This window comes from Microtus oregoni, unplaced genomic scaffold (assembly GCF_018167655.1).
Source record: "Microtus oregoni isolate MIOR12 unplaced genomic scaffold, Mior012 000000F_ref0000247, whole genome shotgun sequence".
In the NCBI taxonomy this organism is placed as follows: Eukaryota; Metazoa; Chordata; class Mammalia; order Rodentia; family Cricetidae; genus Microtus; species Microtus oregoni.
The window spans coordinates 41,883,961-41,909,200 of NW_024543059.1; the positions used below are offsets into that span (position 1 = coordinate 41,883,961).

Below are 25,240 nucleotides of genomic sequence, written 5' to 3' on the forward strand. Positions count from 1 at the left end.
CATGTATTATTATTATTATTTTGTTTTCACAGGGTCTCTCCATATATAAAGACAAACTCGAGTAGCCCTTGGACTTGCTATGTAGCTAAGGCAGACCCTGATTTTCTGATTCTTTTGCCTCTACCCCCTCATGTGCTCATATTACAGGGCACCACCATGCCTGGAATGGTACTTGGGACTGAATCTAGGGTCTCTGATGTCAGGAGGGTGCTATACAAGTAAGCTACATGCCCAGCCCCTGAACTCAACCTTTCTTGCTCTGTTTATAATAGGGCTCCACCTTCCTCATCTTTCTAGTCTCAATTACTCCAAAGCATGATAGAGTCCTGCTTCCCTGTCAAACCTTTTCTTCAAATCATAAACCCATACAAACAACTTCATAGTCAAACTCTTTTCTTCTAGCTCTGCCATGCCTAACACATGGGGCCTGGATTTCTGACCTGGGCACAAAATAAAAATGGCCTAAAAGTCATTTACAATTAGAATTAAAACCAAGCTAGGTATGGTAGCTCATGTCTGTAACTCTAACACACAAGAGGCAGAGAGAGACACTGCAAGTTCGAGGCCACCTTGTATATGCAGTGAGTTCCACATTAGTCTAAGCTACATAGTAAGACCATTTCAAACTGAACAGTTAGCCCCAATCCCAAGTCTCCACTTTTAACATTTTCCTTGTTCCCCTAGCACTTGAGTGTCTTTCAAACCTTTACCATGCTCTCTCTTCCCTAGAACAAATGATTTCCTTCATAAAGCCTTAATTCCCTATGGGTTTTACTGCCTAGCTCAGACTGGTCTGGGTCTCTGGAGCCTCCTGTTTCCACCTTAAGTGCTGGGACTACAGAAATGTTCTATCATGCATGCCAAAAATGTTTAATGGTGTTTACTCCAATCTCCTACACGTTTGTTCTTCCTTAAGCTCCTTTATGTGTACCATTTCATCTTTGTTTATTTCTTGGCGAGAGTGTCACTATGTAGCCCTGGCAGTCTGTCCTGGAACTATCAAGGTAGACCAGGCTGGCCTCAAACTTAGAGCTCCACTTGCTTCTGCCTCTAGAGAGCCACCACACCATCATTTCCTCTAACGACACCCCACAGTTGTGCTTATGCCTGTCTTTCTCAATGGACATCTTTCCTTATTTGCTATTACCCTGAGCAACTGTCCTACTAACACAGCTGAAAAGCACTCTGGCCTCTCTTCCATTTACCAGTTCAGAGCCTATGCTTCCAGTGTGATAAGCAGGGCGAGGTGGCATAGGACTTTAGTCCCAGCACTCAGGAGGCAGAGGCAGGTGGATCTCTAAGTTCAAGGCCAACCTGGTCCATAGAGCGAGTTTCGGGACAATGAGGGATTCACAGAGAAACCCTGTTTCAAAACAACAACAAAAGAATAATCAGTGTGGAGCCATGCACTGGTGGCATACCCCTTTAATCCCAGCACTCTGGAGGCAAAAGCAGGCAGATCTCTGAGTTCGAGGCCAGCTTGGTCTATATGGTGGCCTGCCTCATAAAAAAAAAGAGAAAAAAAAGCAGTTAGGTTCTCACAGAACAAGAAACCACAGCAGTGCCCAGTTAAAGGGGCACAGCACCTGTAAAGGCTTATAGTGTTTAATACAAGTGGTTTGCAGAGATGCAGGAGGTGACCCACGGGGAATAGAATGGGGCAGACTCTGGAAACATGGCAGGTGTGTTATCAATGTCAGTGTCACATAGGTTCTTCTGGGACTCTGCAGTAATTACCAACTCACCAAGACAGCAGCAGTCAAGACACCAAGAAGAGCAGGTATGAGAAACTTCCTTTATTTCTTCTAAACAGGTGAAAATAAGCAATTCTTATATTTCTCACTTGTAAGATTTTTAAACTCTTAAAAATGCAATTTCTTCTTTTCAAAGCACATGCCATCTTTAAAAAATTCTCAGCAATATACATTTGCACCCAAGAAATACATGCAGCATCATTGTCGCCCGACAATATTCTGCACTAAGCCACTGACTCCTGTAGATGTGCCTCTTAACTTGGGAACTCCAGAGCACAGGCTTCAGTGCAACACTTATTTCCGTAGGAAACACAGGACCAGTGGTGTCTTCTGACAACTGCTTCCTGAGGGCTGAGCAACAGCCTCCCTTGGCCTTGTTTAAAGTACTCTCTTTAACGTGCTGATGTAAGGGACAACTAGAATTCAGAAACATTGGAGAATCCTGGTGGGGGATGGAGGAGGGATACTTAGGGCTACCCTGTGCCATAAACTTAGGGAAAAAAAAATTACCCAGAAAACAAAACTGAAAAAACCCTCAGATTTTATCAATGCACCCTTTAAGTAATTTTTTTAAAATTATTTTTTCTTTTAATTTTTGAAAGCAGCTTAACGTAAATCAAAAGCAGTTCCTGAGTAACTGCAGTAAACAGTCTTTAAATACATATACATGTACACATACATATATATTCGCAACTTAGCTCATTTTGGTTCTGCCTTAGTTTGCCTGCCTAGAGTTAGGTGAATCCCACCCCTTCCTTCTTTCGGTTCTTATGTGCAAGTACAATAACATCAGCTCTGGGAATCGGCATGCAGATGTTTCCCTGGTGTGAGTGAGCATCTGCTTGTCTTCAGCCAGGTTTCCAGAGTCACTGCAGGTCAGTGTTTTTCAACCCACAAAACCTGTGAGTACCACGAATGCTTCACGTCTTCTTCATCAGACGCCGTGATTGCCACGAGTGGAGCTTGTTGTAGGCTGTTTGCAGCATCTCTTCTATATGACTTACCAGCTGAAAGTCACAGGGAGACACTGAAGTGAGCGAGCAGTCAAGGAGGCTGATGCTTCACATCCAAACCCGGCACACACTTCCTAGCACATCTCTCAGTTAACAAGGCCTCAGCAAAGGTATAAGCACACACTGTGCATGCAGAAGACAGATGGTGGGTGCAGTGCAGGGTTTGGACAGTCACCTGCTCTGTCTGATCATGATTTCCACCTGGTCATTAACCAGCATAGGATGTGGAAGCTTTCACTGCATTCTAGGCTTGCTTCTTTTGTGCAACGAGAGCCAAACCAAGGTGATTTCTAGATTTACACAGCAGTCAGCTAAAGAAAGGTCATAGGCCGGGCGGTGGTGGCGCACGCCTTTAATCCCAGCACTCGGGAGGCAGAGGCAGGCGGATCTCTGTGAGTTTGAGGCCAGCCTGGTCTACAAAGCGAGTCCCAGGACAGGCTCCAAAGCTACAGAGAAACCTTTTCTCAAAAAAAAAAAAAAAAAAAAGAAAGAGGAAAAAAGGAAAAAAAAGGCAGTGGCAATACTTTTTCTAAGACATGGTCTCACTGTGGGAAGCTCAGGCTGGCCTGTCTGAGTGCAGGATCACAGGCAGGCACCATTCTTCATCCCTGACTCAACACTCATCTTTATACTCCTTTGAAGGGTTCTGCCTCCATGGGTCTAACAAGTCACATCAAACATCACACCAACTCTTGAGGTTAGAAAGCCTTGGAATGTGTTTCCGTAAAGGTGTTGAGTATTCAAATGGTTAGGTTTATCATTCTAAGAGGAGGGGGACAGTTGGGGTCCTAAGTTCTTTTAGCAGTCAGTGACCGATCTGAAATAGAGATTTAAGTTTGCCCCCACCCTGGCTGGAAGTGCAAGGCAGCGCAGAGCAGTGCTTGCCTAGGATGTGTAAAGTGCAGATTCAATCTTTAGCAACCCTCACCTCTAGTCCCATTTTGAAGGAAGGAAGGATGTGTCATTATCTCTGTCTGCAAAATGTAACAGCTCCTTTCTCTCAACAGGTAGCAGGGGCTTTACAGCAACAGTGAGATGCATTCCACATCCTACTCTATGGCTACACATGGCCCGAGAATCCTCAACATGGTGCTGCAAACAGAATCTCAACTGAGGTGGCACAGAGGGCAGAGCACCTGCTTAGTGTTCTTGGCCTGTTGTAAGACACTTAAGGCTTACTGGGGAAAATATTAAGTGATGAAGATTTTGCAAAATCCCATTCTGATCATCCTAATTATTGAAATGCTGGATGTTATGTCTGCACAAACCATTTCTCACCAAATCAGTATCTCTTGAAGGGATCTCTTCTTCATCTGTTCTACTTTTCCTTGGGAACAACGCTAAAGACCTTGTGCAAAAAAACGTGCTCAATCACTGGCCTTCATTGCTGTAAAGCACCATTCAGGGACATTTGAGTTTCCTGTCATCAACAGTGTCTATCCTTCACTAGCAGGTTTGTGAATGCTACTTGGTTTTTCCAAATTTAGTAACAGATTTTTAGGATTATACACTTAGTAAATCTATCAAGAAAAATAAGGAAGGCTTGGTGGTTAAAGGCACTTGGAGCCAAGCTTAACAATCCGGGTTTGATCCCCACGTCCCACTTAGTCTGGAGAGACCTGACTCTGCAAGATGTTTTCTGAGTGTGGCACACACACACACCTCTGTCCTGCCCAACACTATATAAAACAAAACAAAATGAAAAAAAAAAACAAAAAACCAACAACATTGGGATGATTCTTATCAATGCTGAAAGGAGGCACTGATAACGTACAAACTGTATAGGGCAGTCAATATTTTCACTAAATGACAAGTACTTTTTTTTTGAGACAGGGTCTCTTACTATATGTAGTCCACGCTAGCTTAAATACATTTTGAAAACACGACACATTTTTAAATTAAAAATAGTATACTGAGCAAAGAAAACAATGAAGCCATTTAAACAAAAGCAAAGTTAATTTCATCATTCAATACAAAAAGGCAGAACACTTACATTTGTGCTTAAATACTGCCTCCGAATCTTTTCTTGGAATGGGCAGAGCTTTGTAACTTGGAACCGTTCCAAATTACTCTTCATTTTCACTACCTAAAAAAGACGAGAAACAATGAATTATAGAGAAATTGCAAAGAACCTGTAGGAACCAAGAGAAAAATGTTATCTTCTAAGAAGGTGACTTCTGTTAAATATAAACATTTATATTTCACTACTCATCATTTTTTTTATTTTAAATATTTAATGACAGGCCCTGGGCCTCAGTCATCTTTAACAATAACGTCTACTATAATTCACATTTCACACATTTAGTCATGTGTGCATCAACACATGCAGAGAAGCAGTTTTTACTATTTTAAAATTTCTCTTTAGCCAATTTTCTTGGTAGATATTTGAGCCATTTCTACTTTTTGAGTCTTACATGGTGGCACTGGAACATTTCTCTAGGTAAATATTTATTCACATTTTAATTTCTTTAATGTAAATTTTTATTATTTCTCTTAAATGTTTTTAAAATTTTATTTTATGCATGAATATTTTGCCTGAATGTATGGCTATGCACCCTGTGTGTACCTGGTCCCCTCAGAGGAGGGCATCTACTGGAACTGGAATTACAGATGGTTGTGAGCCACCATGGGTGCTGGGAACCAAACTTGGATCTCTGCAACTTCTCTCGAGATCCTTCTCTCAACTGCTGAGTTGTTTCTCCAGTCCCATCTTTAAGGCAAATTTTTAAACAATGAATTCTAAGTCAAAGAATGCTTATAACTGTGGAAAACAGACTCTTCTCTTAGCAATTCAGCACTAGTAACCACACCAAATGTTTTACTTATTTAGTAAATTATTAGGAAAAATGTTCTTTTACTGAAATCTGAGTGAGTCTGAGCTACCTGGCTCCATTGCTCTCTGGTAAAGGATCATCTTGCACATGGCTACGAAAACTGCTACTAAGCTCAGCTGTCAGTACTCTTCCTTCTCCATCCACTTTGGTGGTGCAGGGAATCAAATTTGGGGTTGTACACCTACTAAACAAGGGCTGAATGCTCAGCCTTTTGTTCTTATTTAGTCTCAATATGGAGCTCTTTTTTTTTTTTTAAATATAGGGTCTCCTTATATCCTACTGGTTGACTTGAACTTCCCAGGTAGACCAGGCTATCTTCAAATTCTGAATCCTGGGATTAAAGGCATTCCCAGCTGGAGTCTAGATCTTGAACTCAAGATTTTATCTCCTCTGACTCAATGCTGGGATTACAGGTATGCATCATGCCTGGCTATCAGTTGCGTACTGTCTATTAGGTCTGCTGCCTATTGTTTTTATTAAGTAATTACTTAAAAAAAATATCTATTTATTTGTTATGTATACAATATTTTATCTGTATGTACGCTTGCCAGCCAGAAGACAACACCAAACCTTATTACAGATGGTTGTGAGCCACCATGTGGTTGCTGGGAATTGAATTCAGGACCTCTGGAAGAGCAGGCAATGCTCTTAACCACTGAGCCATCTCTCCAGCCCCAAGTAATTAATTTTTTGACAGGATCTCACTGTGTAGCTCTGGCTGGCCTGAAACTCCCTGCCTGCCTCAGCCTCCCAAGTGCTGGAATTAAAGGCATGCACCAGCATGCCATGCCTGCCCCTTCTAATCCATGTTTAAAAAAGTTTAAAACCAAAACCAAAACGTTTTCCCTTTCTTCTTTTGCTGCTGACTGAGCCCTATGTCTCAAGCATACTTAAAGCACATGCTCTAACACTGAGCCAACACCTGTCCCATCTTCCCCTTAATGTCTGCCTAAAGAGCAGTTTATACAGGACACTTAGTATTACCACAATACAACAAATATTTCCTTGTTAACTGCTTTTTAATAGGCAACAAGGGAATTTAGGATGTAGTTTCCTGGTAAAACACTTATGTAGCGTGAGTGAGTCTTTGGGGTTAACCTTAGCAGTACGAAAAGCAAAAGCAAAACAAAACAAAACAAAAAGGAGTACTGTTGATGACAGTCTTTTTTTTTTTTTTTTCGAGACAGGGTTTCTCTATAGCTTTGGAGCCTGTCCTGGAACTAGCTCTTGTAGACCAGCCAGGCTGGCCTCAAACTCACAGAGATCCGCCTGCCTCTGCCTCCCGAGTGCTGGGATTAAAGGCATAAGCCACCGCCGCTTGGCCTTTGATGTCAGTCTTTAGTTTTAATTTTATCAATACTAAATGTACCAAATACACAGTGACCTGTGCTGAATGTCTATTCTCCAATTATTTATGGTCTGGAGGTAGGTGCTCATAGTTATTTAACTGCTGTGGCTCAGTTTCCTAACCTATGACATGGGTATTGAGTCTAACAGTTGTACTACTCTGGCACACAGTAACTTATGTTTAGCTCTGTTATTACCACAGTAGTTGGCTGTATTTACAACCGGTTCTAACCTTTTCTTCTAGGAATGGTGTATTAACAGGAAAGCAGGACCAGAAATGCCGCAGAAGTTCTCCAACAGCCACGTACAAGTGTTTCAGTTCAGACTGAATATCGTTTGGCACCATCTCTGCAACAGGAAGAAGAGGTCCTAGGGCAACAGCACTTCTGCAGTCCTAAAACTCTAGGTGCTGAGCATACAGTTCAGCAGTGTAGAGCATGCAGAGCATGTCTGGGTTATCACCCCAAACCCACTCCCATGCACCCACTTACTCTTAGTAAATAGCCCAGTTCTTTAAAGAAAAGCCAATACAGCACTGGTGAGGTGGCTCAGTGAGTAAAAACACTTACTGCCAAGCCTGGTGACCTGAGCTCAGGACCTACATGATGGAGAGAACTGACTCTGTGAGCTGTTCTGACCTCCACATGTGTCAACACTCAGACAACCTCTCTACTCCCAATAAAGAAACTTAGCAGTCAATTAAAGAAAAGGCAAGCCATCACACGCTTACATTTCCTTAGTACTAAACAAGGGAAGAAGGGGAGAAGGGCCCAGAACATACGGTTTACGGCTTGCTGTGTCCCTCCCTGCATAAGTGCTCCTCCAGGTGACAGGGCTGCGATGGTGCTGCTAGCAGCACTGCTTGAGAGAACCTGAAAGAAATGAATTAGAAGCTGACTTAGCATCCTTTTGGAATCCCCCCCCCCCCCCCCCCCCCCAGACAGGGTTTCTCTGTGTTATCTTCGGCTGTGCTGAACTCGCTTTGTAGCTCAGGCTGGCCTTGAACTCAGAGACCCACCTGCCTCTGCCTCCCAAAGGTGTGCACCACCATGCCCGGCTCGGCATTTGTCTTATAGCAGTTTTATTCCTACGCAAACATGTTATGAACAGTAACCAGAGTGAAACACTTTTTTGAGGCTAGAAATGGTCTGTGTAGAAAACCCCACACACCAGGAACACAGTAGATCCCTTAACAGAACTTTTGAAAAAAATTGATTTTACTACTACTTTTTATATATGTGTATGTGTGTGTCTGTGTTAGTGAATATACGTGTGTGTGTGTGTGTGTGTGTGCGTGCCATTGGCATCCAGAAAAGAGTATCAGATCCCATGGAGCTGAGTTACAAGTGGCTGTGAGAGTTAACCACTGTGGGTTATGGGAGCTAGATGTTGAGTCCTTTGAAACAAGAGTAGCATATACTACTAGTCTCTGAACTACATAACTATCTTTCTGGCCTTCACATTTTTGATTTTTGAGGTTTTAGTTTCTTATAGTCAGCTATGGTCTGACAAAATTAAATAGGTGACACCAAGATAGCTCAGTTTGTAAAGGTGCTTGCTGGCAAGTTTGACAACCAGAGCTTAATCCCAGGACCCATATGGTGGAGAGAACTGACTACCCCAGGTTGCCCTGTATGCTTTGAGCTAGTTATGCAACTGCTTTGCCCCCCCCCCCTTTTTTTTGAGACTGGGTTTCTTTGTGTAGCTTTGGCTGTCCTGGAACTCACTCTGTAGACCAGGTTTTCCTGGAACTCACAGAGATCCACCTGCTTCTGCCTCCCCAGTGCTGAGATTAAAGGTGTATACCATCAGGCCCACTCAGTTTCCTAACTGAAAAGGGCCTCTTGCAACCCAGTAGAAAAACAAACAAATAAACAAATGTTCTGTTACACAGCTCACTCCGGTTGTGCTTATAATGTGGGGTAGCAGCTACAAGAATTCTGGCTTTCAAACAGTAAAAGTCACCTACCTGAGTTAAGTTGGGTGTATAAGCTTCCATTTCTTGTCTAATACTTTGAAAAGAATTAATAATGTCCTGACTTGTTGCATACTGTAATGACTGAATTGGAGTAGGACCATGATAATACCTGGAGGTTAGCACAGGAGATATAACCGATTAAACATAGAAAAGGTGTTCAATATCAGTCTTTCAAATATTTTAGCATAAACAAAACATTCATTCCCCATGGCAAAAACTGATACCACACTTGAAAAATTTAAAGTTACTAATTTCTTTTTAAAATAATTTTACTGTTATTATTTTAGTTAATATGTATGTTATATGGTGGTAGGCAGGTAGGCGCATGTGAGCGCAGGTGCCTGTGGAGACCAGAGGTTTTGGATCCCCTGGAGGTGGAGTTACAGGTGGTTGGGAGCCATCTGATATGGATGTTGGGAACAAACTGGAGTCCTCTGTTAAGAATAACATGTGTTCTTCACCATGAAGTGATCTCTCCAGCCCTTATAATTTAATTTCTATAAAAGGCAGTAAGAAAAAAAAATAGCATGAAGATCCAAAATTTGAGCCTGTGAAGTGGCTCAGAGGATAAAGGTACCTGCTAAGTCTGACGACTTGAGCTGGATCCCAAGTGAAAAGAAGAAACAGATCCCAAGCTGTTGTGACTTCTACACATTTGCTGTGACATTCACACATACTGACTTCCACACTTCTGTGACACACATACATATATACCAATAAGTGTAATAATAGTTTTCTTGCTGGGCAGTGGTGGTGTATGTCTTTAATCCCAGCACTCGGGAGACAGAGGCAGGCGGATCTCTGAGTTTGAGGCCATCCTGGTCTACGGAATGAGTTCCAGGACAGGCTCCAAAGCTACAGAGAAACCCTGTCTCAAAAAACTAAAAACAACAACAAACAACAAAAAAATTAGTTCTTGGCTTTAATCATTTAGAATGCATTTCAGGTGGTTATACACACACAAACACACACACACCCACCTTTTTTTTTCTTTTTCTTTCTTTTTTTAGATTTATTTATTTATTATGTATACAGTGTTTTGCCTGGGTGTATGCTTGTACACCATAAGAGGGCACCAGATCTCATTGCAGATGGTTGTGAGCCACCATGTGGTTGCTGGAAATTGAACTCAGACCTCTGGAAGAATAGTCAGTGCTCTTAACATCCGAGCCATCTCTCCATCTCCCCCGTTTTGGTTTTTCAAGACAGGGTGTATTTGTACAGCTCTGCCTGTCCTGGACCTTGCTTTGTAGACCAGACTGGCCTAGAGCTTACTGAGACCAGCCTGCCTCTGCCTCCCAAGTACTGGGATTAAAGACATGCGCTACCACCAGCTATGTTTTTTTTTAATGACCTATTTTATGAATGTCTTGCCTGCATGTATGTCTGCACACCACATGTGTCTGGTATGATTAGAGGTCAGGAGCGAGTCAGATCTCCTGGAACTGGAGTTCTAGATGAGTCTTACTAGTCCAGGCTGGCCTTCAATTAGCTGCACCCCCAAAGATATCTTTGAACTACTGCTCCAATCATACCCAGTTCACAAAGTAAACATTCAAAAAGAAAACTGTATACTGTACTTTTATAGCAGCCAAACTGACTTTAGACTTTCAGAGTACATTCTGTATTGACTATTACATAAGTGTTTCACTTCTATCAGCCAAACTGACCTGTCTGACTTCTTGAGATTCAGTGCAATTGTTTTCACAGAATTGTTGTTTCCCAAGTCTTCATATTCAATGGACTCCTGTAACTTCGCCTACAATTGACAAGGTATTTTTAATTTTGTCAGAAACTGACTAAAAACTAAAATTAAGCCGAGAATGAAAAAGGAAACCTTCCCACCACGGAGCTAGAAATGGCTAAGCTGGTGTTCTTACCAATAATAAACATGAAGTACTGTGACGTGCCCGTCTCAACCCCTTTCCCCTAAGACAGGGTTACTCTGTGTAGCCCTGTCTGTCCTGGAACTCACACTGTAGACTAGGCTGGCCTAGAACTCCCTGATATCAGCCTACCCCTGCCTCCCAAGCCCTGGGATTAAAGGCATGCAACACCGTCAAGCCATATTGGGTATAACTAAGACAGTTCCTCTGTGTATCCCTGGCTGGTTTCAAATTTAACCAGATCCACCTGCCTTTGCCTCCTGAGTGCTGATATCAAAGCGGTGCACTACCATACCTGGCCTTTAAAAAATGCGTATGAGTGATATGTAGTATATGATATATAGACTTTTGATCCTATCTCAGTCTGCTAAAGGTTGGGATTGCAGGTGTACCTATTATATCTGGTGCTATCAGCTCTTTTTGAAGCAATACAGACATTCTCCATTTTGAATTAGGCCATACATATCCTACTATAATAAGTTGAAAAATGTGTTTAAAATCCTGATAAGACTATCATAAAAATCAGTAATCGTAACTTGGGGGCTCATCTATATGCCCCTTTTTTGGTGCCGAGGAATTAAATCCAGCATCTTGTGACTCTTAGTAAATTCTTTACCACTATGTTATGCCTCAGCCCCATTAATTCTAACAACGTTACAATGGCCGCATATACCTCATCTGTATGAATATGCTAAAGACATCAACTTTTTGCTTTTGTCTCGACTGCAGTCCTGTGTTAGGTATTTCTATCTAAATCTTTGCACACTGCTCCCATCTTTTCCATAAATGTGTGGAATAGGAGAGTATAAACCTTTAAACTTCTCATGTGTACTGCTTAACTGGTCTCTAAGTATCCTTTCTGTAAACAGGAGAAGGGACTTAGAATGCAATGAAATAATGAGCAAGTAGCTACTTTGATCCACAATTCCTCGTTCTCTCAAAGGAGAGAATGTTTTTAACCTTGAAATACTAGTTTAATGTTAGGAACAATTAACTTTCTTTGCAAACAAACACATGAAACTTTCTATCTACTGTCTTTGTTGAAAAATTTCCCCCAGAAAACAGAATCACACACATACACAATTTATATGTACAAACAGGGAAGGAAAAATTGAATAAAAACTACTGATCAGAACTGAGTCAATGGAAAGTTTGCTGGTTAAACCGACACTAAGTTTTATAATGTTCTGCAAGTGATGGTAATGCCTCTTCTTGGTTAAAATCAAAACCAGCCTTAGGAAATAATAAGCAATATAAAGAATTTAGATACTCATACCCAGAGAAATGCAATCCCCAAACGGCCTAACTTGATGTCCATACCCTTTTGACTGCTGGCGGAAAGCAGTCTGCATCTCCAGAATTTCCACCTATGCTGCTGGGCTCACCATTCTGTCCATTTTGTGCTTGTCTTAAAATCAAATGGAAAACAAGCTCATGTTAAAATTGCTGAACTGAACACTACCACCATTTCACCTGGTTATCCTGAAAAGGTCAGTGACAGTCTCTACAAGTATACTTAACTGTTTCCTGAGACCAGCAGCCAGGACCATGGCACTGTGGTGGTTAAACCTTTTGATGATGGCAGCATTACTATTTTCCTTTATGGATTTGGAATTGGAAGTAGATGGCAAAGAGCAAATGCCATAACCCTGTGAGAAACAAGTAAATACCAAAATAAAAATTTGACTTATTATGGAATACACAATTGGGTAGCTAGATATGGAGTACACACTTACAATCCCAGTGTTGGGACACAGAAAGAAGTGAAATCCTGGGACTTGTTTGCCATTCAGCACATACCACCCAATGAGAGATCTGGTCTAGACTATCAGGTCAGTGATCCTAAGTAATATCCTGGCACAATTACACTCTTGGTCTCATAGCGGCACAAGTATTATATGGGTAGTTAACTGTTTTCTGCTTGGATTCCAGGCTTGATCCACATCCACAGGCAACAATTCATGCTTGATACAGAAGACCTAATCAAAAGTTGGTGGCTAGAGAAATCACAGGTGCAAAGCAGTGAACCGCTACTATTTAAAGTATTTTCTGAATGTCTCATGTCCACATCCATATATTGACAGTGCCAGATTCATCAAATTAACCTCAAAACAAAACAATTACTCCCTACAGAATGCCCAACAACAACCAAAACCACCACCAACAAAAACCTCCCAAAGTCAAAAAAAAAAAAAAAAAAAAAAAAAAAAAAAAGCCAGGTTTGATAGAGAATGTCTTTAATCTGGCCCTCAGGAGCCAGGGGCAGGTGGATCTCTTAAATTCAAGGCCAGCCTGGGTTATAGAGAAATGCTGTCTTTAAAACAACCAGAATCTTAAAGGAAAAGAAAAACCTGAAATCACAGTGTCATTTTTCTCAGTAGTGCAGTTACTGAAAAGCTGCCCATGCTTCAGTAAATAAACTACCATGGTCATGAAAGAAACCCTGACAAAACTCAGTGGGTCACAAACATACAAAAGACATGAAAGTAGAAGACTTATTGGGAAATTTCATCAGGAGAGGGGAACAGCAGGGGTATTGGAGTGAACATGACTAAAATTCATCATGTTCACGCACACAATGTTCTAAAGAAACAGAAAATGACAAGGTGCATGGAAGCTAAGGAACAATGGCTCAAGTTGCACCTGTCCCTGTACACACGTGTACACAAACACATACAGGCTCAAAATGAACAACAAGATGCAGATTCAACTCCTGGTTTTATTATATTTTCCAGCTGTTAGTCAGGGCATGTGATCAACTTTCTAAGGTCTAACTATAACCAGTCCCAACCCCTGCAGTTATCCATATCACCTTTACTGTTTACTTCACAATTTTTCATTTGACAACTGCCACTCAATCTGTTCTCAGTAAAATGTAGCTGCCCTGAGTCAGCCTACTCTTGCTCAGTGGCCTTCCCTAGCACATGGTATAATTTTTTTGTAATTATTTGATAAATTATTAAAACCCTGTAAGCCAGCCAGTTTGTTAAGGTTAGGAAATAAAGGAGATATGAGGGAACATGATCAGCATTACTGGAGGGGAGGTGGTTCAAGCCACTACCTAAGCAAATGCTAATGCTTTTTAAATAAAACACGGAAGAGCCAAGAACAGGTCCGTGAGGATCATCAAAGGTTTGTTTCATTCTGAATGTGAAATACCTAAGCAGAGGAACCAGACAGAGTACTCAATGGTTAAGGGCACTTGCAAAGGGCCCAGTTCCCAGAACCCACATAGCAACTCACAACTGTCTGTAACTTCAGTTCCAGGATATTGGATGCCCTCTTTTCGCACTCATGGGCACCTTAGCTGCATGTACATGGCACCCATTCAAACAAGCAGGTAGGCAAACTAATTTTTTTTCATAAAAATTTAAATAAATACCAATCTTACAGTTGAGTAAATGATTTGGCACCTTTGGAGTTAGATCATTACATAATTAGTATTCACAGAAATGAGCAGGAGGCCTGGAGTCATAACCGTATGGGTTAATACCAATAGAGGCTGGCAGATAAGTAAATAGATGTATGCTTGTTTACTAGAACAATGGGAGTGAGTTCAGTTTCTGGAGACCTGCTCATGGGGAGAGCTTAAAAATTATTTCTAAAAAGGTTAAGCACCAGGACAGGCTCCAAAGCCACAGAGAAACCCTGTCTCGAAAAAAAAAAAAAAAGGTTAAGCAATTCACAGAGAACTGAGTTCTTTTTTTTTTTTAATAAATTTATTTATTTATTATGTATATAATATTCTGTCTGTGTGTATGCCTGCAGGCCAGAAGAGGGCACCAGACCTCATTACAGATGGTTGAGAGCCACCATGTGGTTACTGAGAATTGAACTCAGGACCTTTGGAAGAGCAGGCAATGCTCTTAACCTCTGAGCCATCTCTCCAGTCCGAGAACTGAGTTCTTTAAGGCAATTTTAACTTACTTTTTTTAAAATTATTTTTTATTTACATAATACATATTTTTTATATACATATTTATTTACTATGTACAAAGTGTTCAGCCTCCATGCCTGCAAGCCAGAAGAGGGCACCAGATCTCATTACAGATGGTTGTGAGCCACCATGTGGTTGCTGGGAATTGAATTCAGGACCTCTGGAAGAGCAGTCCGTGCTCTTAACCTCTGAGCCATCTCTCTAGCCCCTTTAACTTACTTCTTAAAGCATGTGTGTATGATCTATGTGTGTGCTGAGCACGGGTGCTCACGTGGAAGTCACAGGACAACTTTTGTGAGTTGGTTCTCTCCTCCCACTGTGGGATCTGGGGCTCAAACTCAGGAGGTCAGCCTTGTGAAACAAGTAGTTTCGCTCCACTGAGTTAACTCATTGGTAGCCTAAGACAATTTTAATGGCAAATAGCAGTACCAAAAAGTCCCCGCCCCACTTAAAAAAAAAAAGGATGGAGGCTCAAACTCAGGGCTTGTTGAATACTGAAAAGCACTTCTGACACGTTAACAGTACTCTTTTTAGTTGAGGGTATTACAAGTGGATTATCTAATTTAGGGCATATTTAAAACAGAAACACTGAAAACCAAGAAAAGATCATTTTGTCTCTTTATTACTTCTTACCTCATCTAACGATTTATCTTCCAAAGCTGTCAAATCTAGCATTGGGTTTTTTACTCCTAATGAAACCATTGTTTTTAATCCTAGAAAAATCAATAAAAACACAGGTTTAAAGCTCATCTTTCTCAGATATATTTAAAAGATATTATTAGTAGGTCTAAAAGTCAAGAATGGCGAGGTGAGTGTCAAGGGGCCAGAGAGAGACACTTACCCTTTTCATCTATTTTGGCACATTCTGCAAAGAGATCCTTTGATCCTGTATTTAGTCGGTCCCTGTGAAAATAATGAGACTGGAAAAAACGTGTCCAGAACTCCTTTTCCGTCATGTTGTGTGGTACAGTTTCTGCATATTTCATTTTTACTGTGGGGAGAAAAAAAACCCCCACATAAGATCTTATATAATGAGTTCCTATTTCTTAAGAACCTTTCAACTTAAGAACTGGATAAATACTAAAAGTTTTCATGACACTCATATACTACAGGATTATAAATATGGAATAAAATTTAATAGATTTAGGTGAGGTACCATCTATAAATCTTTACAAACTATAGACATCATTTACAAACCACAAACATTTTTTTCAATAGCATACTTGGAAATCAGACCTCACTAATACAAGAAAATGTTAGTTGGTGGAGAATGAAACTTTTAATACTCATGGCACTACCAGTTCAGCTCTCCTGGAAGCTTCCAGTTTAGTTATCAGTGTTTAGAATCACTGCCATTTACTGTTTAGGTCACCCTAGAGCAAACTGTTTTCTTAGTACATTAGTTCCTTATTAGTACCTACTTCATAGTATATTTATGATGATTAAATATATACACAAAGGGAACACTAAAGTCTGTGCTGATATTCTAGAACAGTGGTTCCCAACTTGTGGGTCATGATTCCTTTGGGGGCTGCATATCAGATATTTACATTACAATTCATGACAGTAGCAAAATTACAATTATAAAGTAGCAACGAAATAATTTTATGGTTGGAGGTTACCACATGAGTAACTAACTGTATTAAAGGGTTGCAGCATTAAGAAAGTTGAACTACTGTCCTAGAAATGACAAGCAGCCGTCGCTGGGTAGGTAAGACCAGACAGTATCTGACTCAAGGAATACTGTTTAGAGAGTAGAGTAACTGAGAAAGCCGTGGCTCTCATTCTTGGCTGCGTATCACAAGCCATCAGGGCTGGGGTCAGGCACGAGGGAGGGGATGAGCTGGGAGTGGGGCAGAACAGCACACTTACTGTTATCTGCAGCATTCACTTACTCCAGCTGTGCGGAAGGCTAAAGAGCCCCTGATAGGCTTTTCATTTCTACAAATAGAATTCATCTAAACAATTCCTTTAATCATCTAAAGTTAAAATCAGTAACTGGGCTGGGCAGTGGTGATGCACACCTTTAATCCCAGGACTTGGAAGGCAGAGGCAGGCAGATCTCTGTGGGTTCACGGCCAGCCTGCTCTACCAAGTGAGTTCCAGGACAGCTAGGGCTGTTACACAGAGAAACCCTGTCTTGAAAAAACAAAAACAACCAAAATCCCAAACAAACCAACAAACAAAAAACAAAAACAACAACAACAAAAAAAAAAACAAAACCCAAACCAAACCAAACCAAACCCAAACCAACCCCCCCAAAACTTGAGTCATCTTACCTGCTGGGTAGGTCCTAAATATAGATTCAATGATATCAGAAGTTAAATTATATCTCAAACCATTACAGCCATCTGTTTGGGGCCGGACATCAGCCTAAAACAAAGACCACAAATATAGGTACTTACATACATTTGTTAGATATTCACAGAGTATATCTAAGCTCCCAAAGGATAATACAAAGGTGAAACAGACTTGTGAGCAAACTGTAGACAGAGCAAGCCCCATACACCAACCCTATACATAGGACAGGGCCTATGTAAATAAGCCTGGACTTGTTTGTCAGATTCCAGGAGACTTGTAAGCCTGCTTCTTTGTAAGTCTGAAATGGTTAAACAGACATGTTCAACAGTGGCCAACATCGAGATCTAGTCTGTGAATAGCTGCCAAAGCCTCTGTGAACATTGGCTAGTAGTTAAATGGACACTGGCTAAGTGGTTTCCTTAGGAAAGGATCTATGAATCTGACTCACCGCTAATCCCCCAGAAACATACTAAATACATGTAACAGCTACTCATAGTTTTTAGTTTGTCTGCTGAGAACTTGGGCTGGAACTCTCTAAATAGGCCACGTTGGCCTCGACCTCAAGATCCTCCTACCTCTGCCTCCCAAGTGCAGGGATTACAGGTACACACATTCCTGGCTTCCTATTCATATTCTTGTTAATGAGTAAATATTGATCTCATCCTTTTCCTATAAAAAAAAAACCCACTTCTTAATTGAAAAGATAATGCAGCCCTAATTTTCCTATTAGATAGGTTTCATGGTCATTTTTCCAAATGATTGCAGTCTCTGTACATTTAGGTCTGTATGAGTGAAATACAGCCATCATTTTACACAAGCACCAGAGCTGGGTGTGGTGTCACACGTCTGCAATCTTACTTCTCTGGAAGCAAAGGCAGGAAGATCGACTTAAGTTTGAAGCCAGCCAGGGCTATACAGTAAGAGCTTACCTCAGTGTAAAAATACCATTTACATTTAAAAGATTATTTTAGAAGACTACCATTGACAACAAAATTTCCTTTCTCTTTGAACCAGGTCTCACTATGTAACTGCTCTGGAACTCATACAGATCAGGCTTCCTTGAACTCAGAAATCTACCTGCCACCTGACTCGTGTGCTGGGATTAAAGGCATTTGCCCTTACATCTAGAGACAATAAAATTTTCACCAATTTACTTCAAAGAAAATGCCAAAATTTTCAAGAGAAACTGCTTTTTTGTCTTGGAAAGATGACTCAGAGGGTAAAGTCCAGGAAGATTGAGTATCAATGGCTAGAACAAACTAAGATAAATTGGATGCCGCAGGGCATGTGTCATCCCTGTACTGCTACAGAAAAATAGAAGGGGGAAACAGGAAAAACTCTGAAGCGATTGAGCCAGGACACCTGGCAGATGCAGGAAAAAACAAACCCCGAAACCCATAGACTTGGTTCAAACAAGCAGAAGTAAGGACCAACACCTAAAGCTATCCTCTGATCTCCATATGCACACTAAGGCACACACACATGTGCCTGTATTTATACACCCCCCCCAAACCCAGAGGATTTTCCCTCTTTTTGTTGAGACATTTTCTCACATAATTGAGTGGGGGTCTGAATGCGAGGCTCCCTAAGTCTCAGACATATGAATATTCGGTTCCCAGTTAGCAGCTGTTTGAGTACGATTAGGAGGTATGGCCTTGCTGGACCAAGTATTTTACTGCGGTTGGGCTTTGAGGTTTCAAAAGTTTCACACCAATCCCAGAGATGTAAGCTTTCAGGCACTGTTCTGGTAGCCTGCTATCATGCCGTTGCTCATTCATCATAGACTCTTAACTCTCTGTAACTGAAAGCTCCATTTAATTCTTTTATAAGCTGCCTTGGTCATAGTGTTTTATTACAGCTATAGAAAAATATTAATATATTGAGACTTCTTCAACCACCGATCCTCCTGCCTCTACCTCCTAAGTGTTGGTATTACAGATACGTTCCTCCAACCCCTAAATGTCCCTGTTATAAAAATGTTGGAGTTTTCCTATTCCTAGTTTTCCCTTCAGAAATCTAGAAAGGTCACATACCAGAAATGCTGCAGAAATGCCAACATCCTGCTTGTAACTGGATGTAGAACTATCTGTTGCATTCACATGTAAACGATTGGCCCAGAATTCCTCAGCACTGATTACTTGGCTCATAACAAGGTCTTTATAGAGCTGGAATAAAACTGGATCTTCTTGGAGCATTCTGGTGATAGATATAGTAAATGTAATTAAACTTCTGTGATATTCACATGACTCCTTTCATTTTGTGATGGTTGTGCAGTAGAATTCATTGGATTAGATAATTTTTAGAGTAATAAATGAAGTACAAATAAAGGGAAGAAAGTGTGAAGAAGCAGACTAAATTTTCTAAAACAAAGAACTGGTCTTATACATCTTTGCATGCTTACAATACAAAGTGCACTTTGTATTTGAACAGTACTGTATTTTCCCCACACACAAGGTGAACAAGAGAAGGAACAGTCAGAGTTCACAGTACTCATTCATCATTTTAACAAGCACAAGGAACTATAAGTACCAATAACTTGGACAGATATTGTTAATGAAATAATTTCTATTGCCAGAAAATTTCACCGCTTTTGTATTTTTATCTTTCACACTATGAATTTTTTTTTAAAAAATTATTTTTTAAATAATTGAATAAAGGCTTTTATTAAGGCGTAAGAAAACAAAAAACTAAGCACACAGGGAGAAAGAGCCTCTGGTGGTAGTGGTGGGTGGGGAGAGTGAAGGGGGATGACTCAGAACTCTGAAACCCCACAATATGGATTCTGGGCTTCTTATTCACAAACATACTTCTAATAGTTTAGTATCTTCTGTTATAAGAACTGGGGAAAGAGCAAACAACCAGTGTAATGTCAGGTCTCCTAATCAAATGATAGAACTGATGCAGTAACTTTTAGGGCTGCACGGTCTTGTCAGAAGTCACACAGCAAACACATGTTAAAAGTAGAGAATCAGAGGCAATGACTGCACGGATCCTTTTTTCCTACAGAAGGGAGATGTGCCAAGCCCTTAGTAGAGTGGGGAAGCAGAATCTACACTTTTACCTGTTCTTTTCTTCCAGTTCTTTATTGGCTTTCCGCTTGAACTTGGGCAGTAACTGCTGAAGCAGGTCCTTCACTGCATCTCGTTCTTTCACCGCTGTGCTTTCATTGGAAAAATGGAAGTTTGTTGTGTCCCCCGCATGCAGGACCAGCTGAAGTTGAATTTTAGCTTTTCCTTCTGGACTGATTTTCTGGCCTAAAAGCATGAAGCTAATTAGACGAGAACACTCAGACTGTAATCCCAGCACTTGGGAGCTGGTAGCAGGACAATCAGAACTTCAAGGACAACCTGGGCTATATCACCAAGCCTGAGCCTAGCTTAGGATACAGGAGATACTGCCTTAAAAGCAAGTAAGCAACAATGGAAGTGAGAATAACCCGAGTACATTCTATAAATGCATGACATTGTCAAAAAAGTTTTAATATGAAGAAAAAAAAAAGAGAGTGAAACTGAGAGTGAATGATTAAGGAACAACCTGGGAGATGGCAACAGTTAGTGGAATTCTTGCTCATTTCCTATGAGGATCCCACGTGTGATTCTCAGCAATGCAAAAACTTACCTGTCTCTAAACAAACCCCAAGCATACAGGTATTGAGAATATTTTATATATAACTCTACTGTAGTATACTTTGGAAGAGGTCAGAGTCCACAATCAATGGGCCTTTTTCTTTGGAGGCAGGGCCTTTTATAGCCCAGGCTGTCCCCAAGCTCTGTTTGTAGCTAGAGATGACCTTGATCTTTTGATCTTCTTTCCTCTATGTAGTATGTGCTAGGATGTGCCACCACCCTGGGTTTATGTAGTGTTGGGGACCAAACTCAGGGCTTTGTACGTGCTACATAAGCGCCCTACCTACTGAGCTACATTCTTAGTCACTGAAGATTTTCTTCATCTTCATCATCATCATCATCACTACCACCATGAGCATTTGAAGATTGAAATTGCTTAATTATATGTACACAGCAAAACTTGTGTTCTTTTTCTTATGTATTTTGTCTTCATGTATGTATGTGCACCATGTGCATGGCCTGGTGCCAAGGAAGCCCGAAGAGGGTGTTGGATTCCACCCCAAAACTGAAGTTACAGATGGGTGGGAGCTGGCATGGGGTCTTCTGCAAGAACAGCAAGTACTCTTTTAACATCTGAGTCATCTTTCTAGTCCCAGAACCCATGTTCTTAATAAATGGCTGTCATGGCAACAGTGCTTTTCCTTCCTCAAAGAGTTGGAGACGGAGGGCTTTGTCCCACTAAATTGGCAGGCAACTCATCGCAGTGTGGCATACTGTACAGAGTTCTCATGTTAACGTAAATAGATTTCTGATATGTGTGTGTATGGAGTGAGGGAGAGACAGACAGACACATATACCCAGAATGTCTCTCATTTTGTAGTCTAAGCTGGCCTGAAACATGGCTGACCTGGAATTTGTCATGTAGATCTGCCTGTCCCTGAATCTTGAGTGCTAAATTTAAGGCGTACACCATCCACCCAGTCCTTTATTTCCTATTTCTAAGCAATACTAATACAAGTAGCTCCCAGTTATAAAAGGAATTTTTTTTATTATTTCTTTGGGAAATTAAGATCCTAAGTTATTTCAATGGAAAAAAAGGTAGGGATCTCAGTAATTTCCAGCTGTCATAGGGAGCTGAATAGCTGGGAAAGGACTGTTACTTGCACACAAAGGATGTTTACTGGCATGTTCATTGCTTTTTAGTTTTAGCGTAAAATCTACACAAGACTTTTATCTATGAGAAAACTCCTATAAATAAGTGGATCTATACTAATGGTCACAGTTAAGGACTCTCCTAAGTTTATTCTTATTCAAGACCCCCCCCCCCACCAGTTTAGGTGATTATAGAAATCTCTTTCAAGTTAAAGATTCCAAATTTCTGGTGCACTTAAACCTACTGTTCAACTGCAAAATACTATACATTTTGAACAAATTCCAAGATAACCTTGCAAATATGGAAAAAGAAGGTATGTTGATTTTAGCCTTTAAAGGTCAAAGTTCTTGGGTAGGGTATTGTAACTCAGTGGTAGAGTGTGCACCCAGAACGCAAAGAGTCTTTGGGTCTGATCCCCAAGGGCTCCTACTGTGACCTCAAAAGCTCCGTATACTTCCATCTACCTTTGTTATAAAGTTGAGTCTACTTTTTCCAACAGATAATAGCCATATCAAAATGGTAACTTGCCTAAATGCAAAATTTTGGTGAAGGGACAATCTGCCATCTTCTACCAACTTACCTACAAAAATCTCAAAGATATTAGTACACAGTTTTATTATGTGAAACTATCTGCAGTAAAAGATTCTAAAGTAATCCTTAATTGTCCTTCAAGAGAGAACAGTTATGTACCAGATTGCATATCCGCTCAAAGCAATATTATGGAACTTTTCAAAGTACACATGAAAAAAAAATTTTTTTTAAAATGAAGATAGGTTTACACTATGTAAATCTGCAAGGTATTTGATGATCCTATTTTATAATTACCACTGTATGTTCTTCAAATATAAAATTGTCAGACTACACATCAGATGTTAGTACATATGACTTACATTTAATATCTGCATACATATGGCTGATTGTAAATCTATCTTTGCCTTCAGGTGCCCAAGCAATTCTTTCTGCCATGAGGTACAGTGCTCCATCCTGCTTCTTCTGACGAACCTTCTTCACTATCAGCAACACTTCTTCAGATGAAGTTGCCATGATGCCTATAAGGTGCTACTGGGGGGAAGGGCGAGGGAGAAAAATCAAGTACATAAATGTAGGTTAAAAATAAGTAAATAAAAATGGATGTATAGGGGCTGGAGAGATAGATGGCTCAGTGGTTAAAAGTACATGGTGCTTTTTCAGAGGACCCAGGCTGGATTCCCAGCACCCATATGGTGGTTCATAACTGTCTGTAACTCCAGATTGACCAAACTCCAGGGATCTAATATTCTCTTCTGGCTTCTGCAGGCATAATATACCTGTGGTTCACATACATACATGGAGGCAAAACACCCATACAAATTAAAAATAAATAGATGTATAACTAACACACCAAGGGCATTCTGACTCTTTTAAAAATTGTGTATGTCCACATACCACAACCCAAACCACACAGAACATTTTTAGAACACCTCCAATGCTTCTCCATGGTTGTTTCTAGTCAATTCTTTTCTCAAGCAGCTAATTCCCGATTTGTATTATCCCAATTTTATTTTTAGCACAGGAATGCTTGTAATGGCATGCTATGAGCATGCCTGTAATCTAGTACTCAGGATTGTGAGGAAGGAGGATCAGAGTTCAAGGCCAGTGTGCACAATAGTAAGACAGTTTTCAAGAGTGGTGCGGCGTGTCATGAAGAAGCAATGGCAGATTATACAAGGTGCTATTATAAACTTTATTTAATCTCATTTAGTCTCTACTTAATAATCTTCTGAAGCAGCCTCTATTGTTAAGTTTTATAGATAAGAAAACTGTTGTGAGATACCAAGATGTTTTTCTGAAGCGTCCAATTGACCTCAGAGTTACACTACATATCTCACGTATGTTCTACATGTATGACTAGATGGACAGACAAGTTGATTATTTCCCATGATTATCTACAAAAACATGAATTTTTGCATTGCAGGAGCTGATTTCCCTGGATCCCACAAGATAACAAAAGAGAACTGATTCCTGACAGCTGTCCTCTGACTTCCCAGAAGGTAAGCTGTATTTTATGAGTTGGTATGCACACATGCACTCATAGACTGAATAAGATTGTTGGGAAGCTCCACCCAGTTCCATTCCTCCCATTCCAGACCCCTGAGAATGCCCACCAAGCCATCAGCAGCATTTCCTCCTCCTCTGGAACTCAAGACCCCCTACAGGCTATTTAAGACCCCTAGACCTGCCACGTGCTCTCCCCATCCTGCCTTCCTAAAAGTCACAGGAAGTGCCCCGCCTTGCTTTGCTCTGTTTATTAAATCTGGATTTTTTTTTTTTGATTTTTCGAGACAGGGTTTCTCCGTAGCTTTTGGTTCCTGTCCTGGAACTAGCTCTTGTAGACCAGGCTGGCCTCGAACTCACAGAGATCCGCCTGCCTCTGCCTCCCGAGTGCTGGGATTAAAGGCGTAAATCTGGATTTATTAATAAGTTTGATCTGGCTTATCCCTTCAGAGGAGGAACCCAATAACTGGGGATCCATTACTTATCAAAAATGACTAGCACTTAGGAGAAGAAGGCAAAATGATGGCTGTCTATTCTACATAGTGAGCTCTGGGACAATCAAGGCTACATATAGGGAAACCGTGGCTCAAACGGATTAAAGCCAAAATAAAACCAAATGTAGAATAACATGTGGGTAAGAACTAAAAAAGCATTAGTTATTTTTAATTTTGCAAGAGTAAATATCTACTTTGTAACATTTATGGAGCTACGAACACCCTCCCCCCCCCCCCCGTTTTTTGGTATAGCAGAGCTATCCTGGAACTCGGACCAGTCTGGCCTCAAAGACAGAGATCCGCCTGCCTCTGCTTCTCACGTGCTGGGATTAAAGGCCTGTGCCACCACTGTCTGGCATCTGTTAAATGCTTAATATCAAGTTTGTATAGATATTCCTAACAAGTAATTAGGAAAAATTTAAATGCTCACCCTGACTACAGAATGTAAAATGATACTATGTACTATACAAAACACATTTTAGGAAACATCAATCAAAGCCCGTGAAAGATTGGAGAAAAGTTAGGAGGGAGTTACTACATAATTACCCCAATAATGTTAATCAGAAAAGCTCCAGCAAAGACAGTAAAAAGAACAACACAGTCTATAGCAGAAGCTTCTAATGAACTGGGCTTGAAAAACAACAGAAGCACCTCTCAGCGGGGAAGGTAAGAAAACAAATGGAGTGAAGACAAAATCTGGAAAGTAAAGAGTTCAGCACATCAACAGAATCGAGTTTTAGTACTTAACAATGGCCTTTCCTACATAACACAGAATCTATTTCCACTAAAATTTATTTGATGCAAGGCTGAGATGCTGCTCAGAGGTTGAATGCTGTCCCAGTATTCTCTAGGCCCTGGGTTAATATTCCCCATTAAAAATTAAAAAATTCAGAAATAAGGTATTGAACAGTAGGCACAACTGTCAATTGTCTCAGACAATTTG

At 40.6% G+C, this 25,240-nt stretch overlaps 1 protein-coding gene across 2 annotated transcripts in view; it reads right to left on the reverse strand.

Annotated features, from left to right (window-relative positions):
• Positions 1-1,781: 1,781 nt before the first annotated feature.
• Positions 1,782-25,240, reverse strand: part of Gtf2h1 (general transcription factor IIH subunit 1) — a 29,002-nt gene continuing 5,543 nt past the window's right edge. Inside the window, exons 2-15 of one of the 2 annotated variants that reach the window (XM_041649441.1) lie at positions 22,660-22,828; positions 20,112-20,304; positions 19,084-19,246; positions 17,029-17,122; positions 15,591-15,740; positions 15,383-15,462; positions 12,334-12,461; positions 12,133-12,220; positions 10,597-10,685; positions 8,918-9,035; positions 7,730-7,820; positions 7,181-7,296; positions 4,761-4,853; positions 1,782-2,761 (exon numbers count right to left, since the gene is read on the reverse strand). In XM_041649441.1, the coding sequence (XP_041505375.1) occupies positions 2,675-2,761; positions 4,761-4,853; positions 7,181-7,296; positions 7,730-7,820; positions 8,918-9,035; positions 10,597-10,685; positions 12,133-12,220; positions 12,334-12,461; positions 15,383-15,462; positions 15,591-15,740; positions 17,029-17,122; positions 19,084-19,246; positions 20,112-20,304; positions 22,660-22,813 (1,644 nt within the window). In that variant the 5' untranslated portion in view covers positions 22,814-22,828 and the 3' untranslated portion in view covers positions 1,782-2,674. Of the gene's footprint in view, positions 2,762-4,760; positions 4,854-7,180; positions 7,297-7,729; positions 7,821-8,917; positions 9,036-10,596; positions 10,686-12,132; positions 12,221-12,333; positions 12,462-15,382; positions 15,463-15,590; positions 15,741-17,028; positions 17,123-19,083; positions 19,247-20,111; positions 20,305-22,659; positions 22,832-25,240 lie in introns of both variants that reach the window. The other variant, XM_041649451.1, reaches the window with a different exon arrangement.